The sequence below is a fragment of the Heterocephalus glaber genome, unplaced genomic scaffold, assembly GCF_053883595.1.
Source record: "Heterocephalus glaber isolate CG9 unplaced genomic scaffold, H.glaber_assembly_v1.0 deba00001755, whole genome shotgun sequence".
Classification (NCBI taxonomy): Eukaryota; Metazoa; Chordata; class Mammalia; order Rodentia; family Bathyergidae; genus Heterocephalus; species Heterocephalus glaber.
In genome coordinates, this window is record NW_028258453.1 from 2,556,068 (window position 1) to 2,582,256 (window position 26,189).

A 26,189-nucleotide genomic window follows, 5' to 3' on the forward strand; every position below is an offset into this window, starting at 1 on the left:
TTCCTTGATCACTATTCTACTTAAAGCAGCTGACATCTTGTGAGACACCCAATGGTGGCATCACTTGGCTGTTCACACTACACAGCCTTTCACACATGCATGTAACTGGAGGAGTCAGCAGGTAGAGGTGAGCTGTCTACAGTGTAGCTTGGAACATTCCCAGTGATGCTGCGTGTAAGAATATCAACCAAATTCCTTTCTCCATGTGTAGACACATGTCCCCAAGGCCACCTGGCAATCTGCCTCTCTTCTCCAAACTCCTTTGGCAATTACTCTGGACAGTCATTCTGTACTTTCTATGAGCTACTCTGAGTCACTGGAGTTTGTAGCTGTTTCCCATGAGTTAACTATTGTTTAATAGAGTGCCTCATATTCCAATCTCGGAAAAGTTGACTCACGTGAAGATTAATGGTGTTGTTATGGTGTTCAACTCCCCACCTACAGTAGGGGCTTTTGCCTCCAGCACTGCAGGGCTAGCTGCCTTCTTTGTTCCCTCCTGGTTACTGCCCATGCTCACAGCCCACCAGATGCTGTGCTCTAGATCATGTTTCCAGCCACACATCTGAGTCTCCCCACAGCTGATCCTAAGAATTAATTCCTTCACTGAGCACCACACAGCCTGAACCCATTACATTTCATACTCTGTGAACAAGTTAAACCAGGAACATGCTCTCAATTTCCACTCATATTCCTTATTCGAGTCTTCCTGTGTTTCTGAGATCAGTCTGTGCCAAATGCAGTTTTATTTGTCCTTCAATGTGAAGATCCCCTCTGAATCAGCAGTTCCTGCAGCCATTTCAACAGTGCTCACTTCTGAGACACTCACCCAATGGTCCCTGGCTGTGTTCACACAGGCTGCTACATTGCAGGAGGCAGTTGCTTTTCTTCAGGTAGTGTGGTGCCAGTCACACTTGGCAGGCATTCATTCTCCCACCGAATGTTCACTGCATACCTTTTGACCACAAGGGCCTTTATTTTGTGATTTTTTTCAAAAACCTCATCTCACAAGTTACCCTGTAACACTGCAGATGGCACGTGGGAAAATGTAAAATGGGCTGGGGATTTAGATCAGTGGTTCTGGCGCCTGCTTTGCAACCTTGCAAGTGCAAGGTCCCGAGTTTGATCCCCAGCACCAAAAAAAAAAAAAAAAAAAGAAAAGAAAAGAAAATGTAAAATGGAGATGCTTTCCTTTCTGTGTTGCCCAAAGCCTATGTATTAGCAGCTCTTTACTCTTCCCTGTGAAGGCTGTGAGGAAAATGACAAAAAAACACTGGTATGCTAAAAGAAGCCAATTATTACAGATTTGTTATTTTGGAATTATTAATATTTTATGTAGCTCACTTAAATATTTTACAGTCTTATTGTCCTAGCAAAGTCAGACACAGTTATGTACTAATAAAGTACTGTCACTACGTTTAAAAATAAATTGATTTTCTAAATCAACCTTTGCCTGATACCACTGTTGAAATTACACCAGTTTTGTTCTGTGTGTGGTATCATCCAAAAATAAACATACACATTTTGGGTTCTAAAATGTGATCAAAGACAACAGACCCTGTAAGATTTCACTTTGAAATTGCAGCAATATTGTATGGAGACTGTGATATGTTGGAGAACGACAGAAATCTAGCATTTATAGTTTTTTTTTTTTTTTAACTTAAGAAAATACCAAACCAGCATCAGAAGCTACAACTCACATTAAGTTATTAGGGGTCTGCACATTTAACTTTAACCCTATGAGGTAAGTTTTGTTAGTATCTTCATGTAACAGGTAGGGAAAATGGGCATGGAGAGATTAAAACGTTTGTCCAATGTCATGTAAGAAATAAACAGAAGAGTTAAGGGTTGAGATTTAAACTAAGGCAGTCTTCTTCAAGAAATTCCTGTTCAAATGGTGTGAATTCAGTTCAGCTGGAAAAAGTACACCAATCATCATCTGGCCAGAAGCTTTATTGTTTCATAAATAAGCATTCTATGTACTTTGAGATGGTTAAAAGTTATTTCAAGATTACTGTAATAAATATTTATCAAAAATAGCAATCATCTCAGTAATCATACAGACTTCTTCCCAGTCTAAAGACCCAGTTCTGTATCAAAAAACTTAACAAATGTCACAAGAAAGCTAAATAATGGTCTATGTAGGAAAAAAAGAAAATTCTGGGGAAACTAACAAAGAACTTTCCTCACACATTTTTTATTAATATTTTTCATAAAGATAGCTAGCTTTGGAGTGCTTAATCTGAAAGGGAATGCAAGAAACCAATGGTTTTAGGAGAAAAACTGCTTTCATATCTCCAGCGTAAGCCAAAGGTTTTTCTAATGATGTCAAAACCTTAAGAGCTAAGCAAGCATGTATTCAATTAGACATCAGTACTTATGCATCAAAACCTCCGCAACTATAAACATGTTGTTTGTGTACTTGAAAAAGCAACAAATTTCATGCTTTGAACATTTTATCTAGAGACATTTTAAGGATATGTTACTTTAGGAGATTCAAAAGGAAAACTCACACATACATAATTCCACCAGGGACTACCCATGTGACTAACGCTCTGGACTGTCCCAACATGTCCTCACCAGGACGGCATCTCCAGAGTGAAGACAGCACTGAGAAGCAAAGCAGGAGGATGAATCCCCCGTCTCTCTGTTTCAAAGGCAAATGTAAAAACAGCAGTCACTCGTTTGTTCCAAATACTCAGAAGTCTATCACTGACTCATCACAATCACAAAATGCTAAATTCTAAAAATGGGGGAAAAATGCCATGGGTAACCTACTATTTCTCTCTGGTCTCTACACCAAAAGTTCTATGTTGCTTATGACATTACTTCAATATTCTGTGTGCTGAAAAATAAACAGGCAAACACAAACTCACTAATTTTCACTTACTCTAATAAACTCAAAAATAGACAAAATTAAGTTCTCCTAACACAAATTCTAGTTTTCACATTTGTTAAATAAAGTTTTCTAAAATTACTCAAACACAAGAACTGGACATATTTATGTGGTTACTTGGAGGAGAATTACTGAATTTATTCTCTAAAAGAAAAAGCCAACCCGAGGGTCGCATTACTGGGACATTTTAAATGTGTAGACACGTTCTTAACCTCTAAACTTCAGCAAGAGTGGCTTGTACAAAGTATTTAACGAGTATCTCCTCTACTAAAAAGAGACGTCTGATGCCAACAGAAGCCAGATGCTGCAGTTTCACTTCTTTCTGTTGGTTCCAGTTGCTAGCATAGTTGCAACTCGCATAAATATATTTAATGTATCCATGTAGATTGCCAACATCCTAGAAAAGAAAGTGATGCCCATCATATATGATGCAATCCAAGTAATGATGACCAGTTAGTTCAGGGTAATTATTTGTCATAGCCACACAAAATGGAAATTAAAATAAATGTTTAATTGCCAACAAAGGAAATCCTAAATTAGAAAAGAGTTAATTTTTTTCCTCTTTGTACACTAATCTTTTAAATTTTAAGAGCAGTTTTTAAAAGCACTATTCTGTTCTGACATGGTATTTTGCGAAACACAAAACAAAAATAACCCCTGGGCGATAGTCAAAACAAAATCAAACAGAAACCTTTATAAAAACTTGTCAGACACAGTCTGGCATTTAAAAATATAATTTACCCAGTTTACTAAAAGAAAATGTTACAAATCTAAGCTTTACAGTAACATTTTTTAAACCCTAACACTGGGTTTTATTTTTAGATTAAGAAAAATTACTTTAAAATGTGATAGATACCATGAAACACCAGAAAACTGTTTAAATAAAACAATTTTGGTAGAATCCTACAGGTGAAAAAAATGTAATACTGAATGCCAACTAAAGTTGAGTATCTCTAAAACAGAATCTTTAAAGAATTTCTAATTTTTAGAAACAAGACCTTTTCTCTTAAAAATTGTGAATTATGCATTTTCAAATAAAAAGTACAGTACTTTAAATGAATCAATATCTAAATGTTCCACTTAGCTATAATATAATCAGAGATTTTTTTGATATACAAGTATATAGTTTATTAAAGCAAGAAATCAAACTGCAACAGAAACAAAATAGTAAAATTCGACAAAGCCATTGCTGTACGTTGACTTGTGTTCCCCACAAACATATGTGCAATCCTAATCCTGGTACCTGTAAATGTGATCTTCCTTTGAACATGGATGCAAGTTAGGTTTCACTGCCTGCTGTGTAAGCACAAGGATCAGAGTTTGATCCCCAGTACCAAAAAAAAAAAAAAAAGCAAAACAAAACAAAAACAAAAAAACCGCTAAGGGGCCGGGGATTTAGCTCAGTGGTTCCGGCGCCAGCCATGCAAGCGTACGGTCCCAAGTTCAATCCCTGGTACAAAAAAAAAAAAAAAAAAAAAAAAATGCAAGTTAGGATGAGGTCAGAGTGGAGTACAGTGGCCCTCTACTAGAGTACTACTGGTGACTTTATAAGAAAAAGAGAGGAGAAAGAGACAGATGCACAGGGAGAATGGCAGGTGAAGTTGGAAGTAGATACTGGAGCCATATAACTACTAGCCAGGGGATTGTCAGAGGTAACAGGAGTGAAGACAGAAGCACAGAACAAGATTCTCTTAGAGGGTACACCAACCCTGCTGAGCCCTCGATGTACTTCCAGCCTCCAGAACTCAAAGGTAATAAATTCCTGTTGTCTTGAGCTTCCTAGCTTGTGTTTCTTTATTATGACAGCACCAAGGGAAACTAACACAGACAGAAACAAAATAGGCCAAACTAGCACAGATGTACTTATGCAACAGAGTTCAGAGATGAAGGGTTACTTACGAGTTGATGGGATCATACTTTTGAACTCCATACATTGGTGTTATTTCTGCACGTTTGATTACTTTCTGAGTATCATACAGAAGGAACATGCTGAAAAGAACTAATCCACCATACACTGCCACTGAGTACAAAGTGGCACCAGCCACAGAGGTAGGTGGAAGAAACATCGATCCTGAAATCAAAATCAGGGAAAAAATAAGATTCTGTACCTTTTTAAAAAAGAACAATTTCCCATAACTAGATTTATAATTTATACTGCTTAAAGACCTCTTTGGAGCACCATGCAGGTAATAAAATATCTAGACTATGGACGGTAATCTTATTTACAGCCTAATTCAAGCCGGTGGAATGAATCTGTCCAGTGGGTTGCCTGCCCACACTACAGGAAGGCTCTTGAACTATGGCAATCCCTACATTCTCCAGACCATTTCAGATGTATCTGGCAAAACCAATGACAGTGGCTGGCCATGTGCCAAGATTCATGAGAGCTCAAGTAACAAAAGTCAATCAAATTAGTGTATCTCTTTTAGACAACTTTAAACATGACTCTTAATGAATTAAAATACCTATTTCAGCACTTAGGACACATGAAATCAAGGACTAAGTGTCAAAGGTACAGCAGCTTACCCAGTGAGGACGCGAGGACCAGACCCAGGCCCACACCCAGGGGCGCTCCCATGTTCATAAACTTCTCACTGGGTGCACACATGGCCACAGTGGACAGGCCGCCCACGATGCCAGCTGTGTACCAGGCGGCTCTGATGAGGAGAGGGCCGCCTAATATGGTCAGAGGTGCCACCACCGCACCCATCACACCTGGGGAAAGGGCATGTGTTTGGTAAGCATTCATAGGTAACAACCAAAGGGAAAACACCACTTCCAACGTGTTACCTTAAACTTTGATACTGCACTATTATGCAATATGATTTTCAAAAGTTTTCCTTTTGGATAATACTATACACTAGATTTCATAACCAAAACTGTGGCTATCCAAATTTTGTATGGCAATATTAATATATTCCTAGTCAAATGGTTTTAACTCACTAACCTACATTTTTAGTAAATGTAAAATTCTATGTTTTTACAACATGAAAGAATCCAGATAAAAAGGCTTACAAAACACTAAAAAAAAACTTGAGGTCAAACCTACTGCTGATAATAGGGAATAAAGTAAAATAAGAGGAAGAACAAATGATGGTTAACTTGGAAATACAGGGGTTCCTGACAAGACACTGTTGTTACTCTGTACAACAGCGAATACTATCACAGCTTATAAAATTAATTTTAGCTGTCATACTTTTTAAAAAGTCTTCATAAAAATTACAGTGGAAAAATCATTAATTAGCAAAAGTAAATAAGCTCTTTAATTGGAAAATAACCTTGGAGAAGGCACTATTTCAGTGCTAAGAAGAACAAATTATCTTTTCTTAAACAGTCTCACAGAACAAGTACAGAGCTACTTTTATCCCGAATCTTCAGTATTAGTGCGTTTCTTACTCAAGACATTTCTAGACTAAGTAATAAGGTTTACTGTACTTCATGAGGATGACTAAATACATGTTACTCTAGGAAAGATATGGGAAAAAGGAATTCTACATATGACATTGCTATTAGTTTTGCAATTAGCAGCAAGTTTTTAACAACTTTCTCTAGCTTTCCCTTTTTCTGGAGACACCAGACAAAAGCAACTCTCTCAAGTGACATGTATAAGATCTGAAATCCTCCTGGTATTGGACAAAACACATTAAAGTCAACCTCTACTTACTTGACACCGTTATAAGAAGACAAGCTCTATTTTCAGGATGTCTATGGTCTTAGAATCAATCTTTCAAAGTAAAGGTCTGACAATAATGCAACTAGTAACTACTTTGGGAAATGGTGTTTATACTTGTCAAGAGTCACTTAAAATGGGCAGTTCCTGCAGCTGTCTCACAATTTAGAACATACCAGAATGGAGCAACCAGGCAAGATGTTTTTGGCCTGGACTCTGTTCATATGGTATGGACCGTACCAGCATTCCAGCTCCAATCATGGCTGCAAAAGTTGCACCAATTGTCTGAAAGAAACATTATGAAGAAAAAGGGATCCTTAAATAAAAGCAAAGCAGAAACCCACAAGTTTCAAGTACAATTGGGCATAATCAGTTTTGAAAAGATGAAGAATAGTAAACTGAATCCTACGTTTTTCTAGCACACTAATGGCAATGAGTTTGAGTTTGAGCTGTATTAGCAAGAGGGCCCCCAACCATCATTAGGAGGTTCTGCAGACAGCTTCAAGTACAGGAGCGGAGTTTGGCCTGGCACCATCCTCTTTTCACAATTTTATTCTTGTCCCACAGAAGTGAAACAAAATCCCTTTCAGAATCTCAGGATAATAATATTAATTTTTTTAGTACTAGGGATTGAATCTAGGGCCTCACACTGAACCACATCCCCAGCCCTTTTAAAAATTTTTGAGACAAGGTCTTGTGAAGTCATTAAGTTGCCCAGGCTGGGCTTGGACTTGTGATCCTCCTGTTTCAGTCTCCCAGAATGCTGACAATTATAGGCATGTGCCACCATACCCAGCTTAATGATAAAAAACATAATTTAGTATAACACAAATAGTATTTTAAAAAAAAATCAGTCATGACCTACTAAAAGATAGATATAAACACAGAACATTGCCTTGAATTCCTTATTTGCTATATGAAAAGCTGAAAAACAGAAGGTAAATATTACTCATAGTACATAAAAAATACAAGCTAGATTCCACATTTCTATCCTCCCAGATTTATGGCTATCTTGGCTCTAATTTCTTCTGAGTATCTTAAGATTTCCATTGTTATAATAAATGATCTTTGTGTATGACAAAAAGAAATGAGTATAACGGAAGGAAAATAGTGATAGTTAATCAAGAATTTAAAGCTGAGAGTGCAGACCTGAAGCCCTTAGATCGAACCAGAACGCAGCACTGAGGCCATACTCTTAAGTGAAATAGGACACATATGTGTAAATACCGAATAGTTTCGCTGGTGTGAGAAAAAGTGTAAATAAAAGGTATAATGGATAATGTGAAATGGGAAGAAAAGGAGCTAAGGGGAAGGAAAGAAGGGAATGGAATTTATATGAGAAAATGGTAAAAATGGAAACAAAGTCTATGTAAATAGGGAGGGGTGGAGGGGTTGAAGGGAGGGCAGGGGAATAGGGAAAAAATAAGAACCAAGATAGATTACGTAAGGGTACAAATTCCCAATGATGAAATGTCATTATATTGTATACCTAAAATGTACCAATAAATTAAAAAAAAAAAAAAAAGAAAGAAAGCAGATATACTTTGGCCAGCAATTCCTAAAATCAGTGAATATTTTCAGAGGCCAGCAATCCCACAGGCGACACATCGGGCCTCCTTACTGCACTGTCTGACTCATGAGCACCACAATCAATGCTCAACCTCTGGTGCAAAGTAAAGGAAAATACAACCACTATTTTTAAAAAGGACAAGAAAGCCCCAATTAATGCAGAAAAATCAAACTGGGTTCAACTCACTGTTGTTCAATAGAGAAACAATAAAAATCACTCCACATATCCTCTGTGGAGTGTTTTCAGATATTTTACTGCAATTCTGCTGCTGTCCTTAAAAGGTTCTTTAAGATTCAGTCTACCCTACCTCTTACCTTTCCACATCCTACATTCTGACTACCTTGAATAGGCAGAGCTGTGAGCATGCCCCAAAATTTCATGCCTTCTTCATAATGCTTAAGAATACCTTCTCATTACCTGGTTCACTTACTAAGCTCATCTCAGCAGTTTTTTCTAGTAGGTGGATTGACTGCCTAGGAGCAGTGTCAGATGCCTCACCTATGTTCCAAAAACTTGAGACAATCTAGCCATTTACCATCCACCCAAGAGCCTACATATTCATCCCTGTAGCACCAGCCGTAGAGTTTCCCAACTATTTTATTGAAGTACCCTTAGCAGTGGAGGGGGATACTCTTTGGCAGAGAGAGGGATGAGGGTATGGTCCAAGCACAAAGTTTCTTTGAAGTCTCGAAGACACTCAAGTGTTATTTCAAGGCCTAAAGCTTTATGTACAGTTTACTTTTATAATATACTGATTCAAACCATCACTCCTAGTGAGAACTTGCCATGTTCATTCTGTGCCTTCATGAACCTCTATGCCAGGAGTCATGACACTTACTTGAAAAGCATAATCCTGAGACTACAGACATGTTAAACTGGGCATGATGGCACACACTGGTAATCCCAGCACTTAGGAGGGTGAGGCAAGAGAATTTCCATGAGTTCAAGGCCAGCCTGAACTACACAACAAGACCCTGTCTAAAAAATAAAAAGTGTCTTAAAGGAGAGTATTGTGGAAATGTCATGGATTTGGGCTCCCAGAAGGGGAAACTGGTATGTACTACATCTCTCTCCCCAATCTTTCATTTGGCCATTGTTCAGTCCCTATTATCCCTTATTTCAGATCTCACAAAGACACAGCTGGCATACCTGCTTAGGTCTCTTCCATATTAGTTCTTAATACTTAGCTACAAATGCTGCCTTTGCTGCTCCAGGCTCTTCGCAGGCCTCTGATGACCTAGGTACTCACCTCAACTTGGAAACTCAACAAACCCTTTCTACTCATGTCTTCAAGCTCCAGACCTCAAATACTTGCAACTGTACTCTAATAAGATTGTAAGCCCCCTTTCAGATTAGATTTTTCTATCTCTTCCTCTCTGCTGAAGCTGTCTGGTAGAACAGGACTGCCTTGTCCTCTTCTAAAATAAAACATGTTGGCTTTCAAAAACCCCAATGAAATAAGTGTCTCCTTTATAGAACTTTCCTAATAGTCCTACACCAAAAGGATCTTTCAACTGATTTTGTACTTCCTACTGTGTATCTTGTACCATGTACTCCAATTCATCTCTTCTATCAGTAGAAAAATAGAGCTACATCCAAAATCATATTTTGGCCTGAGTTTGATCCCTGGTACCAAAAAAATATATATTTTGGTATCTAGCAAAATAACAAGTATTTAATGAATATTCATTGAATATAAAACCTTATATAAGGTCAAAAAAGTTAGGAATAACAGTGGCAATATTATTCTACTCTTAACAGCAGACTGCTTGGATATTTGTGAGTATTATTTTCCACTGATCTGTAAGATGTTTTTGCATTTGCTGTAATTTTTAGAAATCTGCTACACAATAATGTCTGCCATTTGCTATAGTTCAGAATAATCCTATAAGTTTTAGTTACAATTTCTTTGGTATTTTTAAAATATACATTCAATAAAGAATTGAATTCAATAAATACTAGCTGTGCTGGGGATTTAGCTCAGTGGTTTTGCGGCCTGCTGCACAAGCGCAAGGGCCTGAGTTCGATCCCTGGTACCAAAATAAATACATACATACATACATACACACAAACATACATACTAGCTCAGTAAGAATGTACTTCTTCCTGTCTCAGCTAATTCATATTATCAACTGAACAAAAATTTATTCAATTTATTAATTCTTCCATTTAATACCACTCCCTAATATTTCACCTAGTCTTTTGATCTTTAGATGGAAAAGGGAAATGAAAACCAGATTACTTACCACCCAAGAGCCTCTCATCATGAAGTTCATGAGAACAGGACTTCTAGCTACCGCCATGGCAGACAAAGCCGTTAAACCAATACTTCCTGCTAAGTACATGTAGGTGGAATGTATCCTATCCTTCACATACTGAGGCCAAATTCTGTAACAAACATGACATGGTTAGTGTAAAAAACTAAGAATGTGGATTCTGGCTGAAGAGTTTACTAGCTAGGTGGCCTTGTGATTAAATCACTTTAAAGCTTCCCATCTTATTCAATTAGATTATGGAAATAAACATACTTGAGTTACTATAAAGATTAAATAAAACATAAGCACTTGGCTTATACTAAAAGCAACATATTTTCTCTTTGCTCAAACATATATAACCTTGGTAAAAGATGTGTATCGAGGTTTGAATAAATACATGTGAACATAGTACTCATGTACATATGAAGCAAGACTTAAAGGAACACAAGTCATCTCCCCTCCCCCTAATCACCACCCTACTCCTTGCATATAGCTGTAACTCCTTCTTTTGGTACAGATAAAATTGACAACTATGATCTGTAAATGAAGTTTATGTCATCTTGTTCTCACAAGATCCACGAGGATCTGTCTTCTTTCAAGGCTAAGTTACAAAACTGTCTGCCCTTGTCCTGTTTCTGTAAACTTTCTTGCTGCGTCCCTAGAAAGACCAATGCCTTTGACCAAATGTATAAAAACTAGAACTTTTCTTTGTTCAAGGCTCTTTCTTTGGATATTAGTCCATTGAGCCAGTGTTCACCTAAAATCTGGAATAAAATCCTCCTGTTTCCCAGTGGTTTCTCCTGTCTCTCAAATCCTACAACACAGAGATAAAGCCTAGATAAAAAATATTTCTAAACTGACCAAAGACTAAAGAATAAGAAGAAAACTGATATTTTTAAGGATGGTTTTTGACAGTTTTGGACAATTTACTTACACAGCCTTTTCAATCGCTCCAATCTCATTAGACATTCCCAAGCCATAGTAGCACAATGCTCCAAGTCCAACAGCAGCCCCTCCAGCAACAAACCATCTTCCCATCTGGTCAACTGCAGAACACAGGAGGAAATACAAGTTAATACTATCATGTCTCAATACCCTCAAAATTCGGTCAATAGAAAAGGACACTTCTAAAAACAAAGGTGAAATCACTACTATAAAAAGGAGGACCAGATCTGATTAACCTTCAGCCTCATTTCAACAATATTTGAGGGGGCAGTGTGTCTGTAGATGTGGAGATATATCTGATACACATTACTTTATTCATAGGAGTTTGGGGTTCTTAGTAAAATAAGGGAAATGTCAACAGTCATCCACACTGTGTCTAAAGTGGTATTATAAAAGATGAAGTTTTACATGGGGTCAAGAAAGAAGAGGACCAAAGAAGAGAAATGTAATCAGTGCCTATGCTGTACAAACAGGAGATGTTGTTGTTTACAGAACCAAAGACAACTTACCAACTCAATCCCTTTCTCTCTTTTTGGCAGGGGTTTTGTGAGACAGGGTCTCTCTATGTAACCCAGGGTGGCCTCAAACTTATGACAATCTCCTGCCTCAGCCTCCCAAGTGCTGGAATTACAGGCATGTACCACTCGGCCCAGCTGCAACTCTCCCTTGATGGAGATCAAGGCTCATGAAGAACATCTTACTCCTTTCTAAATTTGACTAAGAATGTTAACTACGCTATTGTTACCTAATTTATAATTTGTTCTCTAGGGCCAACCTACTAATCAGAAACAACTAACCTGAAGGTTCCTGATTAGGGCTTTTACTGTAATATATTGACATGTATAAGACTGTTATGAAGCAGTAGTGATTTGAGATTAACAATCTAGTTCTGAACTTGCAAAGCACCGTGAACCAAAGTGACTTGGACTTGAGATGTGCAGAAGTATTACATGCCTAAATGAAGATTCTCCATAATTTCAAATGAATTTCCTGAATAGGTTATACCTTCTAGAATATGACATGTTAATATCTTTTTTTTCCTAAAAAAAAGTTGGAAGTAAAACCAAACCAACTGCAAAATACCAATCTTTCTGGAGTCATCAGATTCCAGAATAGTAATGTGGTCCCTTTTTTCCCAAAAAATGCATATATACATAAGTTTATATATATATTTTAGGAGACTGTTCATGGAAATTTTAAAACATACCATGGACTTCAGGTTAAAAACTAAAGTCAGCCACATACTTTTAAATATTTTTTCCATTGATGGTTCCAATGCTGCCTCTTTGAGCTCTTGGGCAGTTTTCCCACGGCGGATTCCAATTCTTGACCTGGTGGCATATTCCTGATACATGTGCAAACAAAAATACAGTCCAAACCAAAATAATTAATGTTAATAACAAAACAGAAGATCTCTTTACACTAGAAAACTCTATTTAAAGCAATTTGGTGCTTTATATAATGTAATGTCAGTATAAAAGATAGTGACCATGTAGACCTACTTGTGCTCCATCTTCAAAGTGATACAATAATTCAATACACATTTAACTTCTTAGTTCAGAATACTTTTAAATTATACATTTTACTTGTATATCTAAAATTCTTGTACTTTAAATACTAACCAAATATCAAGGTGAGAATATATCAACATTTAAAAAAATGCATTCAGTAATAGCTACATTCTGTTGAGATAATGGGCTCAAGAAAGGTCTCTCTCCTAAAGACAAAGCCAAGGGGAGATATGACTACTGCTTTTGTTCTGGGTCTTTCTCAACAGTCCAATAGTTAATTTAACAGACATAAAGTTGTGTTCCTCTAGCTATTTATTCTTAATTATCTCATACTTAAAAACTTCTACTCCTTTGAATGTTGGAGCAGAAATGTGTTGTAAAAGGAAAAGGGCTTCTCTAACCTAACGGACTTTATGATTCGCCAAACAGAAGCTGAAATAGTATCCTTAATAACTTATTAAAAAGGTACTGGAAGGCCAGGTATGGTGGTGCACACCTGTAATCCCATCACTAGGGAGGCTGAGGTAGGAGGATTGCCACAAGTTCGAGGCCAGCCTGGGCTACATAGTGAGTTCAGGCTATCTAGTGAGACCCTGTCTCAAAAAAGCCAATAAATAACTAAATAAATAAAAAGGTACTGGCAAACTGGCACTACCTGTGGGTTCTTAAACATTTGACTAGGCCCCACACACGATAGCTATACCAAATAATTCTCAAATTACTCTCTTTCTGAGTGAGAAATCTTAAGAGCCTGTAAGCAATGGAAAAGTTACAGAAACTTTTTCCTCTTTCACATGATAAAGGACCAGAAAGATATAAGATTGGTGGGGAGAAAGCTGAGAACACTACTGACATCACTGTTACGGTTAATTGTTTCAGTGAATTTTTTAGTAGGTCACTGAAGGCAGACTTCATACTCTGCTAAAACCAAACCAACCCTACCCTCAAACTAGGTCTAGGGGCATAAAGAAACAAAGATAGACAATATGAAAACGGATTGTCTTTACCCTGCTGGGTGTTAAGAGCCACTGATTCTTTGTGATGGAACTCTTTACAACAGGGGAGGTGGCCTTGGTGAATGCTGGGTGGAAAACCTTGGAAGGTACGGTCCGAAGACACACAAGCCTTGCAGCCAGCATGGTGTTGCACTGGTTCACCAAGCAGATCTGAAATGCTAGTTAGAAACACAAACAAAACAAAAACACCACAAAAAGAAAAACGACATTAATAAGGGAAGGATCTAGAGAAGGAGACTAGAAGGAAAAATTTATCTTTTAGTTAAAAAAAAAATGGAATAAAGCAACCTCTTCAATGATAAATCCTCTGTGATCTCTTCCAATTCAAGAATCCCATTCCATATAACTCAGTTTGGGATGGATCCATCAAATTAGGTTTAACCAGTCTGACCAACATGTATGAATCCACAAAAGTATATGCAACACAGAACGAATGTTGTTATTGTAACAATGATTACAGGGTCTATGACTGCTTTTACAAATGCAGTTTTGACTTAAGCTTTGTATCAGCATTTAATGGGAAGACTTAAAGCACAATCTGTGTAACTTCTGAGCACAGGGAAAATGTCATCTAATGATTACAGGAGTTAACTTGTTGATGTCACGTTGTATTACAATGCTAAAGGACAAAAGAAGCCAAACAGATTTGGTATTCAAATTAAGTAAACCTAGTCTATATGCCTTTCTACAATTACATAGAAGGCATTCACCCTTTCAGGGTAAATTCATTTGTCAATCACGTTTCCTTCGTGTTAACTAGCACTCCTTCAGTGGTCATTCCAAAAGAAAAGCATACTCAGCTATAGGGTGAATTATTACAGATGTGCGGTCAACCAGAAAGTTGGATGTCTTTCCGTAGTAAATAGGGAGGGGACTATCAGGTAAGAACGAGATGACAAGTGTAGGCCAGCTCGGCTACTAGCCAATTTGTAGTGAACCTTAGCCAAGTGACCATCCTGTGTCTCATTTTCTCCACTTGTAACAAAGAAAAATCACCAAAACAGTGTTCAGATTACATTGCTGACTATTAGAATGCCTCCTTTAAGACTCATCTTAAAATGTAAACGCCTCAGTCTTACGGTATTCCTAGTGATTCTACCTTTAAAACTGGTACTAGGAATATGTGTTTTAACCTCATAGTTAAGAGATATTCAACTCTGCTGCTGGTTCTATGGAGGGTGTACAACACTGGACATAATCTCCCTTGGGGAAATACCGAACCTTTCTGGCACTTTCATGCCATTACAGCAAGTCAAAAAGCACCTTCCTGATGTTGAAACCAAACTGGGGCAGAGGTCAAGCTCAGCTTGTCCTCCAAGTCGTGTGATGGCCCACAGTGGGAATCGTTCCCGCACACGTGAGAAGTGATCTTGCGCGGGTGTTGACCTCTAAACTGGCACCTTAGCTCACTTTGTATAAAATATTACCGACTCTTACGTAAGGCTTTAAGCTTCCAAGCTTCTGTGAGCGCTGACAAGCGCGGGCGCCGGGTCTTCCCCCAGCCCACTAGATTCAGACGAGACCCGGTCCTCCCAAAGACCGCACAACTCCCCCCCCCCCCCCCCCCCCCGCTGTCCTGTGCCCGCCGGGGGCTGCAGTGCGGTCGGGCCGCGGAGATGACTCAACACCTCACCGCCCAGGAAGAGGCAGCCAGCGAGGGCGAGCCCCAAATGTCAGTCTTCGACCCCAAAACTGCTGCCCTTTCTACGGGGTCTCCGCGCACGGACGGCGACCCTGACGCGCAGCCCCGCTGTGACGCAGCCAACCGCGCCGCTGCCCAGTCCTCCGTAGCGGCCCCACAAAGCCGTCAATCTGCAATACGGAGGGTCGCATGCGGATAGCTCACAGAAGTACCTCAGCTCCCAGTCACCTCCACCTCGTAGCTCCCTTCCGGGTCTGCGGAACACTTCAGCGTCACTTCGCGACTTTTCACTTGTTCAGGCTTTACGGCTGCTGCGCACGCTGTCTTTTTTGACTCGCTGCGTGACGCAACATCCGGCGAGAGGTAAATAATACGAACAGCCAATCAACAGCAGGCTTCTGACGGAAGGGCGGACACGGCGGGGGCGGGGATTCCGGTCTGGTGTGGAGGGACCAATGGAACAGTGCTATTGGAAACGTCGTAGTCAGCGTCCACCTTGGGTGTGGGGTACGTAGTCCTTTCGGCCATGTTATTTCTTTTTCTTTCTTTCTTTTTTTTTTTTTTTTAATTAAATTCTTTTATTGGTACATTGTAGGTATACAACACAATTACATTTCTCATTGGGAATTGTACCTTTACATAATGCATCTTGGTTCTTATTTTTTCCCCATTCCTAGCCCTCCCTTCACGCCCTCCACCCTTCCCTATTTACAAAGACTTTATTTCCATTTCTCATCATTTTTCCTTTCCCTTCTTTCCTTTCCCCTGCCCCTCCCACTACCCCTACCCCTTTGGACCTTTTTTTCCTATTTTGCATTATCGATTATTCATTCTAATCATTGGTACATTTTAGGTATCCAATATAATAACATTCATCTTTGGAAATTTTCGTCCATGTTATTTCAAGGTTTTTTTTTTTTACTCTTCATATGGTATATATTTTGTTATTTTATAGTAATACATTCTCATGTTACAAAGGCAATTTAGTTGAAGAATCTTCCTTTCGATATTTGAATCTGAACCAAACAGAACTATACATTTTTAAAAAGTGATAACAAAAAAACAAGTTAAAACAACAACAAAATACCTGTCCTTTTTTTACAGGTGGAGATTAAAGCGGACCTAATTCGGTTTTCTTTTTAAAAACCCCCAAAGACAAAAAGTTTAAAACCGAAGATGAATTTTAAAAATTGTTTACTAAACTACAGGTCTTTGGCACCATTTTCTGTTTTCTTTTGTTTTGATGCAGGTTCTTCTTTGTCTATTTCTTCCTTTGCTCTTTTCAGTGTGCCAGCTGCACCATTTTCATCACGTCCTTCATCATTATCAAATTTTGTTTTCTCGGCCTGAAACTACTTTTCCTTTAGCAGACCCCCAGGCTGGGCAGCTTTATTTCCTTTTCCTTTAAATCTGTGACTTTTTGATTTCCATTTTTTAGGGATACTTGTTGATCTGTGATTTATTTTCAAAGCTTCTTTTTCCATCTCTCCAATACTTTCACATGTCACTTCGTTTCTTAATTGTAGGCTACCATTATTTGCATCTTTGGCTTTGTCCAGTTCTTCCTTGGCTTTTCCTTTAAATAGATTTATTCCCTCTTTTGCTCGTCTGACAAAGTCTGTCCATTTTATGATTTGAGAAAAGGGCATGCAGATCTTCTCTACAGGTCTGATCATCTAAGTCACCTGAAAACCAGCAGGCATCCAATCTTCTAGAGATTTCATTTGGGCATCTTCTGCTAACTTGTTTTTCTTTTTGCTCTTGTTTAGCTCTTAATTTAGCTTCCACTTTATTTTGCTTTCTTTCTTCATTTTTCTTTGCAAAATAATGTTCCTTAAAAAGTATTAGTAAGTCTATGTCTTTATACTTCTGGCCCCGAGTTTTTATAAACCCCTTAGCAGATTCAATGCTATAAAACACAGCAAATATTGATCCTTTAAATGTTTTGTGGAATGTTCTTTTCATCTGGATATTTAGTACTTGACCTTTATCTTCCAGCCATTCTTAGATGTCATCAAGGGTTGCATCTGTTGGGAAGTCTTTAATATAAACATCTGTTTTTTACATCATTTTTATACTCATCAGTTGCTTCAGGGAGGGGTTTGGAGATCTTCTGATTTTAGTTTTATCTTCACTGATTTCCACGAATTCTGCTTTAGATTTACTCAGTGCTTCCACTATTAAAGTCAGGTGCAAGGCAGTTGAGCTTGTTGAATTTTATCATTATTTCCAAGGGTACCCACCCTTCATGCAATTTGACCTTTTCCTTTAAAAATTTGTCCCATGGCAAATTAAAGTCTCCATAATATTACTCAGTTACATGACAGATTTTGGCCTCCAGAGCAGCCATTTTTTTCATTATCACCATTTTCAGCCACTGTGGCTAATCTTTAAGGCTGTGGTCCTGCATGGGTGCCACAGGTTCACTCACAAAGACAGAGGCCTCCTCACTTCTCAGTGCTGCTGGCCTAACTCTCTTGGTCATTTCAGCTCTGGACAGCAGGGCCCCACTTTGCTCTTGTTTCAACCTCTATGGTCCTAACATCTAGAAAAATTTTAAGATTGAATAGTTACAGTTGAAAATTATTCCTTTGTCCTAGTCTTTTGTTTTTTATGATGCTAAGGATTGAACCCAAGGCCTTGATGCTGAACTACATCCCTAGCCTTTTCAATATTTTATTTTGAGGTAGGGTTCTCACTCTCAGAGTGCTAAATCACAGGAGTGTGCCACCAACCCCGGCTTTTCTCTTTTTTTCCTTATTTTCCTGCATTTGTGCTTTCTTAATGGTGAGATAAATAATCATGCTAAATGTGGAAATTTCTGACCTGGTCCAAACTGTTTCTGGGGCTGAGATCAAAGATTAGATGGTGAAATCTAGAAAAAAAAATGTTTTTCCTAAATTTTTCTTCTTTATTGCCTTGTAGCCTTGCTTGTCACTTTTCAAGCTTCAGTCTACACCTGTATGATAAATAGGATATATACAGGCAACTCTGCCTCTTAACCCAGGGTTTTTCTGCAGACTTTGGAGATACTTCCTTTGGGAGTAATTTGTTACATCAAACCCATTTCTCAATTGCACGAAGGAGTTTTTCCCTTTTATTTTTCACTGTCACTCTATTTCCTCAAAAACAAATATTTACTGAGGCCCACTTTGAACCAAGCACTGTTCTATGGATCTACTACACAAATGACTAAAACACTGTGGTACCTGTATTTTGCTGAAAAAATCTTTTCCATTAAAGTATTCATTTTGTGATGGAGACAGAAAATAGACAAATGTAACGTTACGTTGTGATTAGTACTGTGAAGAAAAAAATCAAAAGCTGTAGGGTGTCTGGGTGAGTTCAAGGCCAGCCTGGGCTACATAGTGAGTTCAAGGCCAGCCTGAACTATGTCCAGACCCTGTCTCAAAAAAAAAACAAACAACTCGGCCAGGGATTTAGCTTAGTGGTTCTAGGGTGCCTGCCTTGGTAGCACAAGGTCCCCAGTTTGATCCCCATACCAAAACAAACAAACAAATCAATCAACTAAACAAAAACAGTTTGACACCATTGGAGTCCTTATCTCTTTACTCTAAAAATGGCAGGAAACCACTTCTACAATCTGTCACTTTAGATACTGGACAGATCCTAGCATGAGCAATTTAATCTTACTTTAGATCTTTACTCAATTGAATTAGCTCAAAAATAGCCTCTTGTTTGGGTCTTTCAGTGATAATCTTTTTCATAGTATGTCTGCTATCCTCAGAGAAGGGATTTAAAACACAATACCTGAGTAAACAAAATCTTTAAGTCAACAATTTAAGATCTCAATTAAGGCTTAGTCTCTTCATTTAGGAAGAAAAGTGCCTGATTTCCTGTTTTTCTTTTTTCAGCTATGGGGTTTGAATTGCTACCCACCCCCCCAGGTGTCAGATATTTTAAAGCCAGAGAGGAATCTGGCCACATTGTGGTGAAGATTCTTCACTCTTGTGGCCGTGTTGGTGGGAAGAGTTCCATCCACTTGAGAACAATTAGGAATTTACTCCAGTTGTTTCAAGCAAAAGGTGATGTAAGCTGGAATTAAAACAGTACAGGGACAGAGGGGAGGCTTAGTGCTAAGGTAGAATTTACAGGATTTAATAACAGAATAGAGTTGATAAGGATGATGAAGGCAACCTGGGTAGTTCTGTTTTGAATTGAGTGAAATTGGGCAGATAATTACAGTATTAATTCAGAGATACAGATGTGAGGAAAATGGATAAGTAAAACTCAGTATGTAGTGTTTAAATGTAAAATCTTGCTTCTAAAGTTTTAGAGCAAAGAAAAGATAAAAGGACCAAAATCCTGAATTTTAATGCTTAATATACACTATAATTTTTATTACAGCCTATTCCCTTAATCTCTGTCTACTCACTACGATAGAAGGGCTGGCTTTAATAATGGAGAAAAAAATCAGAGCTGAGGACAAAAGGGAAAATATTCATTTATATATCATACAGTAAGTATGCAAAAGTTGGAAAAAGTAATTTTCTTTTTTCTTTTGACAGGGTCTCCTAAGTCACTAAATTGCCCAGGTTGGGTTTGTTTGTTTATTTTGAGATAGGGTCTTGCTATGGAATTCAGGCTGGTCTTGAACTCACTGTGTAGACCAGGCTGGCCTCAAACTTGAAGTGATCTTCCTGCCTCAGCCTCCTGAGTGCTGGGATTATAGGTATGAGCCACCACACCCAGCAGGAAAGGGAGTTTTCAAGGGTGTTGCTGTCTGCAGTCCCCATCACCTTCTTTTTGAAAGACTGATGATCTTCCTGTATTGGAGTGTGATCAATCTTCCCACTGCCTAGAAAGTGGAACATCAAAGGGTAAAGAAAAAAAGACAATAGAGATTTGTGTAATTTTAAAGTGTATGGGCGGCTGGGAGGTCAGTGCCTTAGAGTGAACAAAGACAACGACACTGAGCTTGCCCCTGTTTACTGAGTTCACACCGTAATTGGACGGAGTATCAAATGGATCAGAGGGCCTGGTAATCCTAAATTGACAAGGATCTTAACTGGAGGAAGTATCAGAGGACTCAATGGGTGTCAGTAATCCTAGGACAATAAGGGTTTTATGCTGATGAGGATCACAGGTCCATGGGGAGTTTATGTTGATGAGGATGGTGAGATAAGCAAAACATTCTTATAACAGTAGGTGGGAGGATTTAAGTTAATAAGGAATTTGTCTCTCCCAAGGTGAAACCTTTCTCTCCCTTTTTTTGTTACTACTCAGTTCTCAAAGAACCAGGATTTCTTCAGCTAATGTAATCTTGCCCTTGAGTGTCACAGCACTGTGAGACCATTGAGGCCTCAGCTGTGACAGGATGCAAAACTGAGTTATGTTTCCACATGCTGTAGCCAGCCCTTGGGCAAGGACATCAGGCCTCAGATGGGCCTAATCATAATTTAATTATGAAGTGGTTTTTCCCCAAAATTATGTAGAATGGCTCTCAACATTACTGCACAGACTTCTCATATGTTTACTCAGTGGCAGAGAACAGCAGGTTGTGCTATAGTATGGATCTTCAATTTCCTCCAAAGGTTTATGTGCTGGCGTCTTGTTTCCTAGGTCAAAGGAGTGGAAACTTTGAGAGATGTCAGTGTAAGACCGCTGTCCTTACCAAATGCTCCGAGGAGCTGACTATAGTGAAGCACACCCAGGGATCCCAGCGGTGCCTACAGAAGGTAAGGCCAAGGGCCTTACCAAATGCTCCAAGGAGCTGAAGTGGAGCACACCCGGGGATCCCAGCGGTGCCTCCAGAATGTAAGACCAAGGGCCTTACCAAATGCTCCAAGGAGCTGGAGTGGAGCACACCCGGGGATCCCAGCGGTGCCTCCAGAATGTAAGACCAAAGGCCTTACCAAATGCTCCAAGGAGCTGGAGTGGAGCACACCCGGGGATCCCAGCGGTGCCTCCAGAATGTAAGACCAAAGGCCTTACCAAATGCTCCAAGGAGCTGACTGCAGCGAAGAACACCCGGGAAGGAACACACCGGACAAGTTGGAAAGTGAAACAGACCTTAGTCTGGCCAGACAGCACTCCCAAAGCAAAGTAGCTTAGAGAGGTGATCAGCCCAGAGTCCGAGGCTCTTTTTATAGGGGCTTGCAGGGAAGTTAACAGGCGAAATTTACAGAAGAGGGAACAAAGGTTAGTGGTCTTACATTTGTATGTTAATTAGCCTGACATGTACTGATAGTCAGCAGATGCTTTGTAGATTGTTCTACAGATAGTGGTGTCCAGAACAAAGAGTTGGATAATTATGGCTGATCTTATCTAGTGTCCTGGAACTAAGAAGCATCTTTATCTATTTACTCACATTCAATCACAGTTGGGGCTAGGGGAGTTTTATGATTACAGAGTTATGCAGTCCTACTGTCAGGTCTCTGAGTCAGTATGATATAGTGGGAAGAGATGTAATTCCCAAACCTACTAGATATCTGAAATGTGAATTTGTGTTCTCTAAAATCGAAGAATGAATTCTAGGAACAGTGGAGGTTAAGAGCCGGAAAAATTTATTGCAGAAAGCTTCTGCCTAAGAGAGACAGAAGGGGGACCAGAAAGTGGGCTGCCCACTCACCCCACTCTTCAAAGATGTTTTATACACCAAAGCCATGTGGTAAGGTGGGTACAAAGTGGGTCAAAACTATAAGACCCAATGGAAATTTACAAGGTGGGGATGACGTGGGGCAAAACCATGACCAACGAATAAGATTACAAGAACAGTCACCCAGGTAATATTGATTAAATGGGGGTCAAATAGGGGAGGAAGTTACATAGCAAGCATACAAGGATTTTCAGTAAGAAAGAGGGTCAGGGATATTTCCTGGAGAGACTTGGTAAAACCTTGACCCCCTACCCAGTTGATTGATACCTATTTAGAATATCAATAACTGCTATTTATCCCCAGGGGAAGCACAAGGGTGTGGTAGTTTTCTCTCCTTTTACAATTCTGGCCTTCATTGAATGTGTCTTGATTGTTCTCCATGTTGGCTCCTTGCTGTGTTGGCTCCTGGAGGGCTGGTCCTGTTTTAACTGCACACAAGATATCTAATTAATTTACCTATCTGCAATAATTACAAGTGTGCTCTGGAGGGGATTGTGAGACTGAGGTAAGATAGAAGAAATAAAGCTGGGTAGAAAGTATAACAAATGTGGAGGAACAAGACCACCTGAGAAGGCTAGTGAAAGCAAAGAGGTACAGGCTTTATTCACCTGGGCAGAGGTGGACTGATGGCAAGAAAAGGCCATCAGCGCTGAACAAAGAAAAAGCAGAAAGCTTTATAGGGAATTGGAGAGAGGCCTGGTACATCCATCACATATTGGGGGCAGAGCAAATATTTGTGGTTGGGTCCATGCAGCCATCAAGGCAGATATATGGATAATTTCAGGTGACTTAGCATTGAAAAGAAGCTGAACTTTGCAGTTGTTATCTCTATGTTGGGAACATCCCATCCAGTGTTCTGTGTCTGAGATAGCACAGCTTTTGTCAGGCAGAGACAGCACCTGCCCCGGCTGCCTGTTTTGTGGTAGTTTTTTGTATCTTGTCAAACTTGGAATAGCTTGGAATAGCTTGGAATTAAAGAGCATATTCATTAACCATTTCATGACCAGGTTGAGCCTGACAGAAAGGAGACAAGGAAATTGAGGTTTTTTTTTTTTTTTTAAATCTTTACTTTAAAGAAAAACTGCAGCTTCAGAATATAATCCTGTGTTACTTTTTTTCTCCTCTCTCAAAACCCAGCAAACCTGGGCAACTCCTTTTTAGCTGCAAACAGGTCTGCCTATTCCCTTTTACTTGCAAGTGATCCTCTTTCACTCATGAATGGGCCACTACTTTGGGATTTCCCATAGGAATAGACCATTATCTCACTGAGAGTGGGCCATTCTCTCCTACCTCCAAGACTAAGACTAAGACTAAAGACAAGGCCAAAACTAGAGATCATTGAACTCCACCGATTTCCAGCTCCCAAAACACATGAAGGACCCCCAGTTCTTGACTGTATTGTGTCTTATTTCTCTGAGCACCAGCACTCCACTCTTGAGTGTGTCCTATGTCTACCTCTAAAAAATCCTTCTCATGCCTCTTTTGTTTGTTTGTTTTTTGGTACAGGGATCGAACTTGGGTCCTTGCGCTTGTGATGCAGGCAGCAGAACCACTGAGCTAAATCCCCGGCCTGCTCATGCCTCTTTTATTGATACATCCTGAAAATTCCTTTTTCCATAATGGGAGTCAGGGACCCTGCATACTGATTTTAAAAGGGTGGGGTTGAGTTCCTTATTTCAGCCTCGGGGACCCTCAGACCCACCCCAGTGATAGCATAGTCCCTTTTTCTTTTTCTTTCTTTTGCTTCCCAGCTGTGGGTGAAAAGTTTCACTGCACTACATGCTGCTACTATGATGTGCCATTGGCCCAAAGCAATCAGACACTGAAATCTCTGAAATTGTGAACCAAATAAACCTTTTTCTTTGTAAGTTGATTATCTCAGGTATTTGTTATAGTGATGGAAAGCTGTCTATTGCAGGTAGTGTAGGAACAGGGGTTCATAGGCAGGAAAAAAGGATAAAATAGAATCACACTGAGCTTTACTAAAGAAATTAATTATAGGAAATCTTACTGAAGGCAACTTTTGCCTCTGCAGTTAGACTCCAGCAACTAGAAAGACAAAGAATGACAAAGACAAAGAAAGAGCAAGAAATAAGACCCAGGAAGGCACCAGGTAACACAGTGAACAGAAGAACTTAGCAGGAATACTCGACATGCAAAACAGGGATGTAGCCAGGAACATGAAAAGCCAGGGTTAACTAGTCCTTCTACCCAATAAAATACAAAGAAGACAAGGGCAGCCCACCTAAGGACATTTATTTATTATATAAAAGACACACACCTATCCATACATATATACTTATATGTATATTCTCACTTTAGCATCAGATACACACATGTCCCCTTCTCTTAAATTCTATCTATAAACTACCCTTCTATGAGGCTCCCCCTCCCCACACCCATCATAAAAGGGCAGGAAGAAATCAAAGGGGCAGAAAGAACATAGACAAAGGTGCCCAGGTTAGGGTCAAAGACAGCCAGAGAGCCAATCAGGTGGCAACAACTTCCAGGTGCCCACATGAGGGATGGGAGAAATCAATAATCCTAAATAAAAAGGAGCTGACAGTTTATAGAGGTTTCAGTCCATAGTTGGCTGGCTCCAAGGCAGGGTGGTGGAGGATTAACAGTTTGTGGTGGTGGAAGACATCAAAAGCAACAAGGGACCTTAACAGCGTCTTTCGCCCCCCCCCCCTTTTTTGGTACCAGGGATCGAACTCAGGTCGTTGCACTTGCAAGGCAGGTGCTGGAACCATTGAGCTAAATCCCTGGCCCAGTTTCTAGTATTCTTGAGGTCTGCATAAACTCAGGACTAGCATGTCCTTGCCCATGTGCACTCTTTGAAATACTGACCAGCAGTGAGGGTGACCCTGGAAGGATGCATGGGCCAGATGCCTGGATGCTTATCAGCAGACCATTTAGTGTGCTATGGCAGAGCAACCATCTGACCTTGCATGGGTGAGAGTCATATTGCCTACAAAGGGATTAATGCGGGTCTCAAAGCTTTATAAGGAGACTAGATTAGTCACTGTGAGAGCAGGTGGTTAGGGAGCAAGGCTACCATGAGCTTGGCCTCTTTTGCACATTTCCATGGTCCTTGCCACTCCTTTGCCATGTTATAGAACAGCAAAAGGGCCTTGCCAGATGTAGCTGCCTGCTATTGAGATTCTCTGCCCCCAAAAATGTGAGGTAAGTACGCTTCTTTCTTTTTAACATTTAAAAAATTTTTCTTTTTTTGGTACCGGGAATTCAACTCAGGACCTTGTGCTTGCCAGGCAGGAATGGCACCACAGAGCTGCATCCCCGGCCCTCACTTCTTTCTAACTTACTTTGCTTTACGTATTTTTTATTTTATGTTGTGGTTTGAATATGAAATGTTCTCCAAAGTCTCTATGTTGAAGGCTTTGTCCCCAGGGCAGCAAGGTTCATCATGGAGGCTCAGAAGTGACTGTGTTATTAAGTCCCTGACCTCATGAATGGATTAATCCATTCATGGATTTGGTGGGTGATTAGAAAATAATGGAAATTTAAGAAGTAGATCTCAGTTGATCCTAGTTGAAGGATCCTACTTTAAGGGGGCCTGCCCTTGGGGACATGCCCCTGGAAACTGTCTTGTTCCAACACCTTTTCCTCCATCTCACTCTCTCTCTTCTACCTCCTGCTCACCATTAAGTAAGCCCCTTTCTCCACCCTACACTTCCTGCCATGACATTCTGCATCTCCATGGTCCCAAAAGCAATGGAATCAAGACTATAAGACCCAATGGAAAATTACAAGGTGGGCATGAGGTGGGAAAAAACCATGATCAACCAATAAGATTACAAGTACAGTCACCCAGGTAATATGGATTAACTGGGGATCAAATGGGAAAGCAAGTCATATTGCAAGTGTACATAGAATGAACCAGGAATTTCCAGAAAGGAAGTGGATGAGGGAGACTGATACCTATTTAGAATATCAATCACTGTTATTTATCCCCAGGGGAATTAGGTGGGTGCAGTACCTTTTCTCTTTTTATAATGCTAGCCAGTGAATATGCCTCAATTTTTTTATGCTGAGGGCCCAGGCTTG

General features: G+C 39.6%; 1 protein-coding gene and 1 long non-coding RNA gene across 6 annotated transcripts in view; one reads left to right on the forward strand and one right to left on the reverse strand.

The window, feature by feature from the left end:
* Window positions 1-1,932: 1,932 nt before the first annotated feature.
* On the reverse strand, window positions 1,933-15,857 carry Ghitm (growth hormone inducible transmembrane protein). Of its 3 annotated transcripts, none has more exons than XM_004867738.3 (9): window positions 15,715-15,857; window positions 13,852-14,018; window positions 12,579-12,678; window positions 11,323-11,434; window positions 10,380-10,521; window positions 6,740-6,848; window positions 5,420-5,608; window positions 4,793-4,964; window positions 1,933-3,290 (listed from the first exon to the last, which is right to left on the reverse strand). In XM_004867738.3, exons 2-9 carry the CDS (start codon window positions 13,981-13,983, stop codon window positions 3,206-3,208), a joined length of 1,041 nt encoding a protein of 346 aa, XP_004867795.1. In that variant the 5' UTR covers window positions 13,984-14,018; window positions 15,715-15,857; the 3' UTR covers window positions 1,933-3,205. The 3 variants fall into 3 exon arrangements, with proteins under 3 accessions (XP_004867795.1, XP_087057282.1, XP_021102389.1); XM_087201156.1 differs by having other exon boundaries at window positions 15,494-15,734; XM_021246730.2 differs by lacking the exon at window positions 15,715-15,857 and adding an exon at window positions 15,298-15,585.
* Window positions 15,858-15,913: 56 nt separating this feature from the next.
* LOC101708188 (uncharacterized) overlaps window positions 15,914-26,189 on the forward strand; it is a 392,264-nt gene continuing 381,988 nt past the window's right edge. For all 3 annotated transcript variants that reach the window (XR_015447370.1, XR_015447371.1, XR_015447372.1), the window contains exons 1-4: window positions 15,914-16,009; window positions 19,378-19,548; window positions 19,871-19,982; window positions 21,086-21,201. This is a non-coding gene — a long non-coding RNA (uncharacterized LOC101708188). The remainder of the gene's footprint in view (window positions 16,010-19,377; window positions 19,549-19,870; window positions 19,983-21,085; window positions 21,202-26,189) is intronic.

What these genes read in the sequence shown, in the direction of transcription:
- Ghitm (XM_004867738.3), bottom strand. Translation starts at nt 13,983, where the DNA reads ATGCTGGCTGCAAGGCTTGTGTGTCTTCGGACCGTACCTTCCAAGGTT. An exon ending in TGCCTGGTTGCTCCATTCTG is followed by an intron (nt 5,609 to 6,739) that starts GTATGTTCTAAA and finishes CCCTTTCCCCAG; the next exon opens with GTGTGATGGGTGCGGTGGTG. An exon ending in AAGTATGATCCCATCAACTC is followed by an intron (nt 3,291 to 4,792) that starts GTAAGTAACCCT and finishes TTTCTTTTCTAG; the next exon opens with GATGTTGGCAATCTACATGG.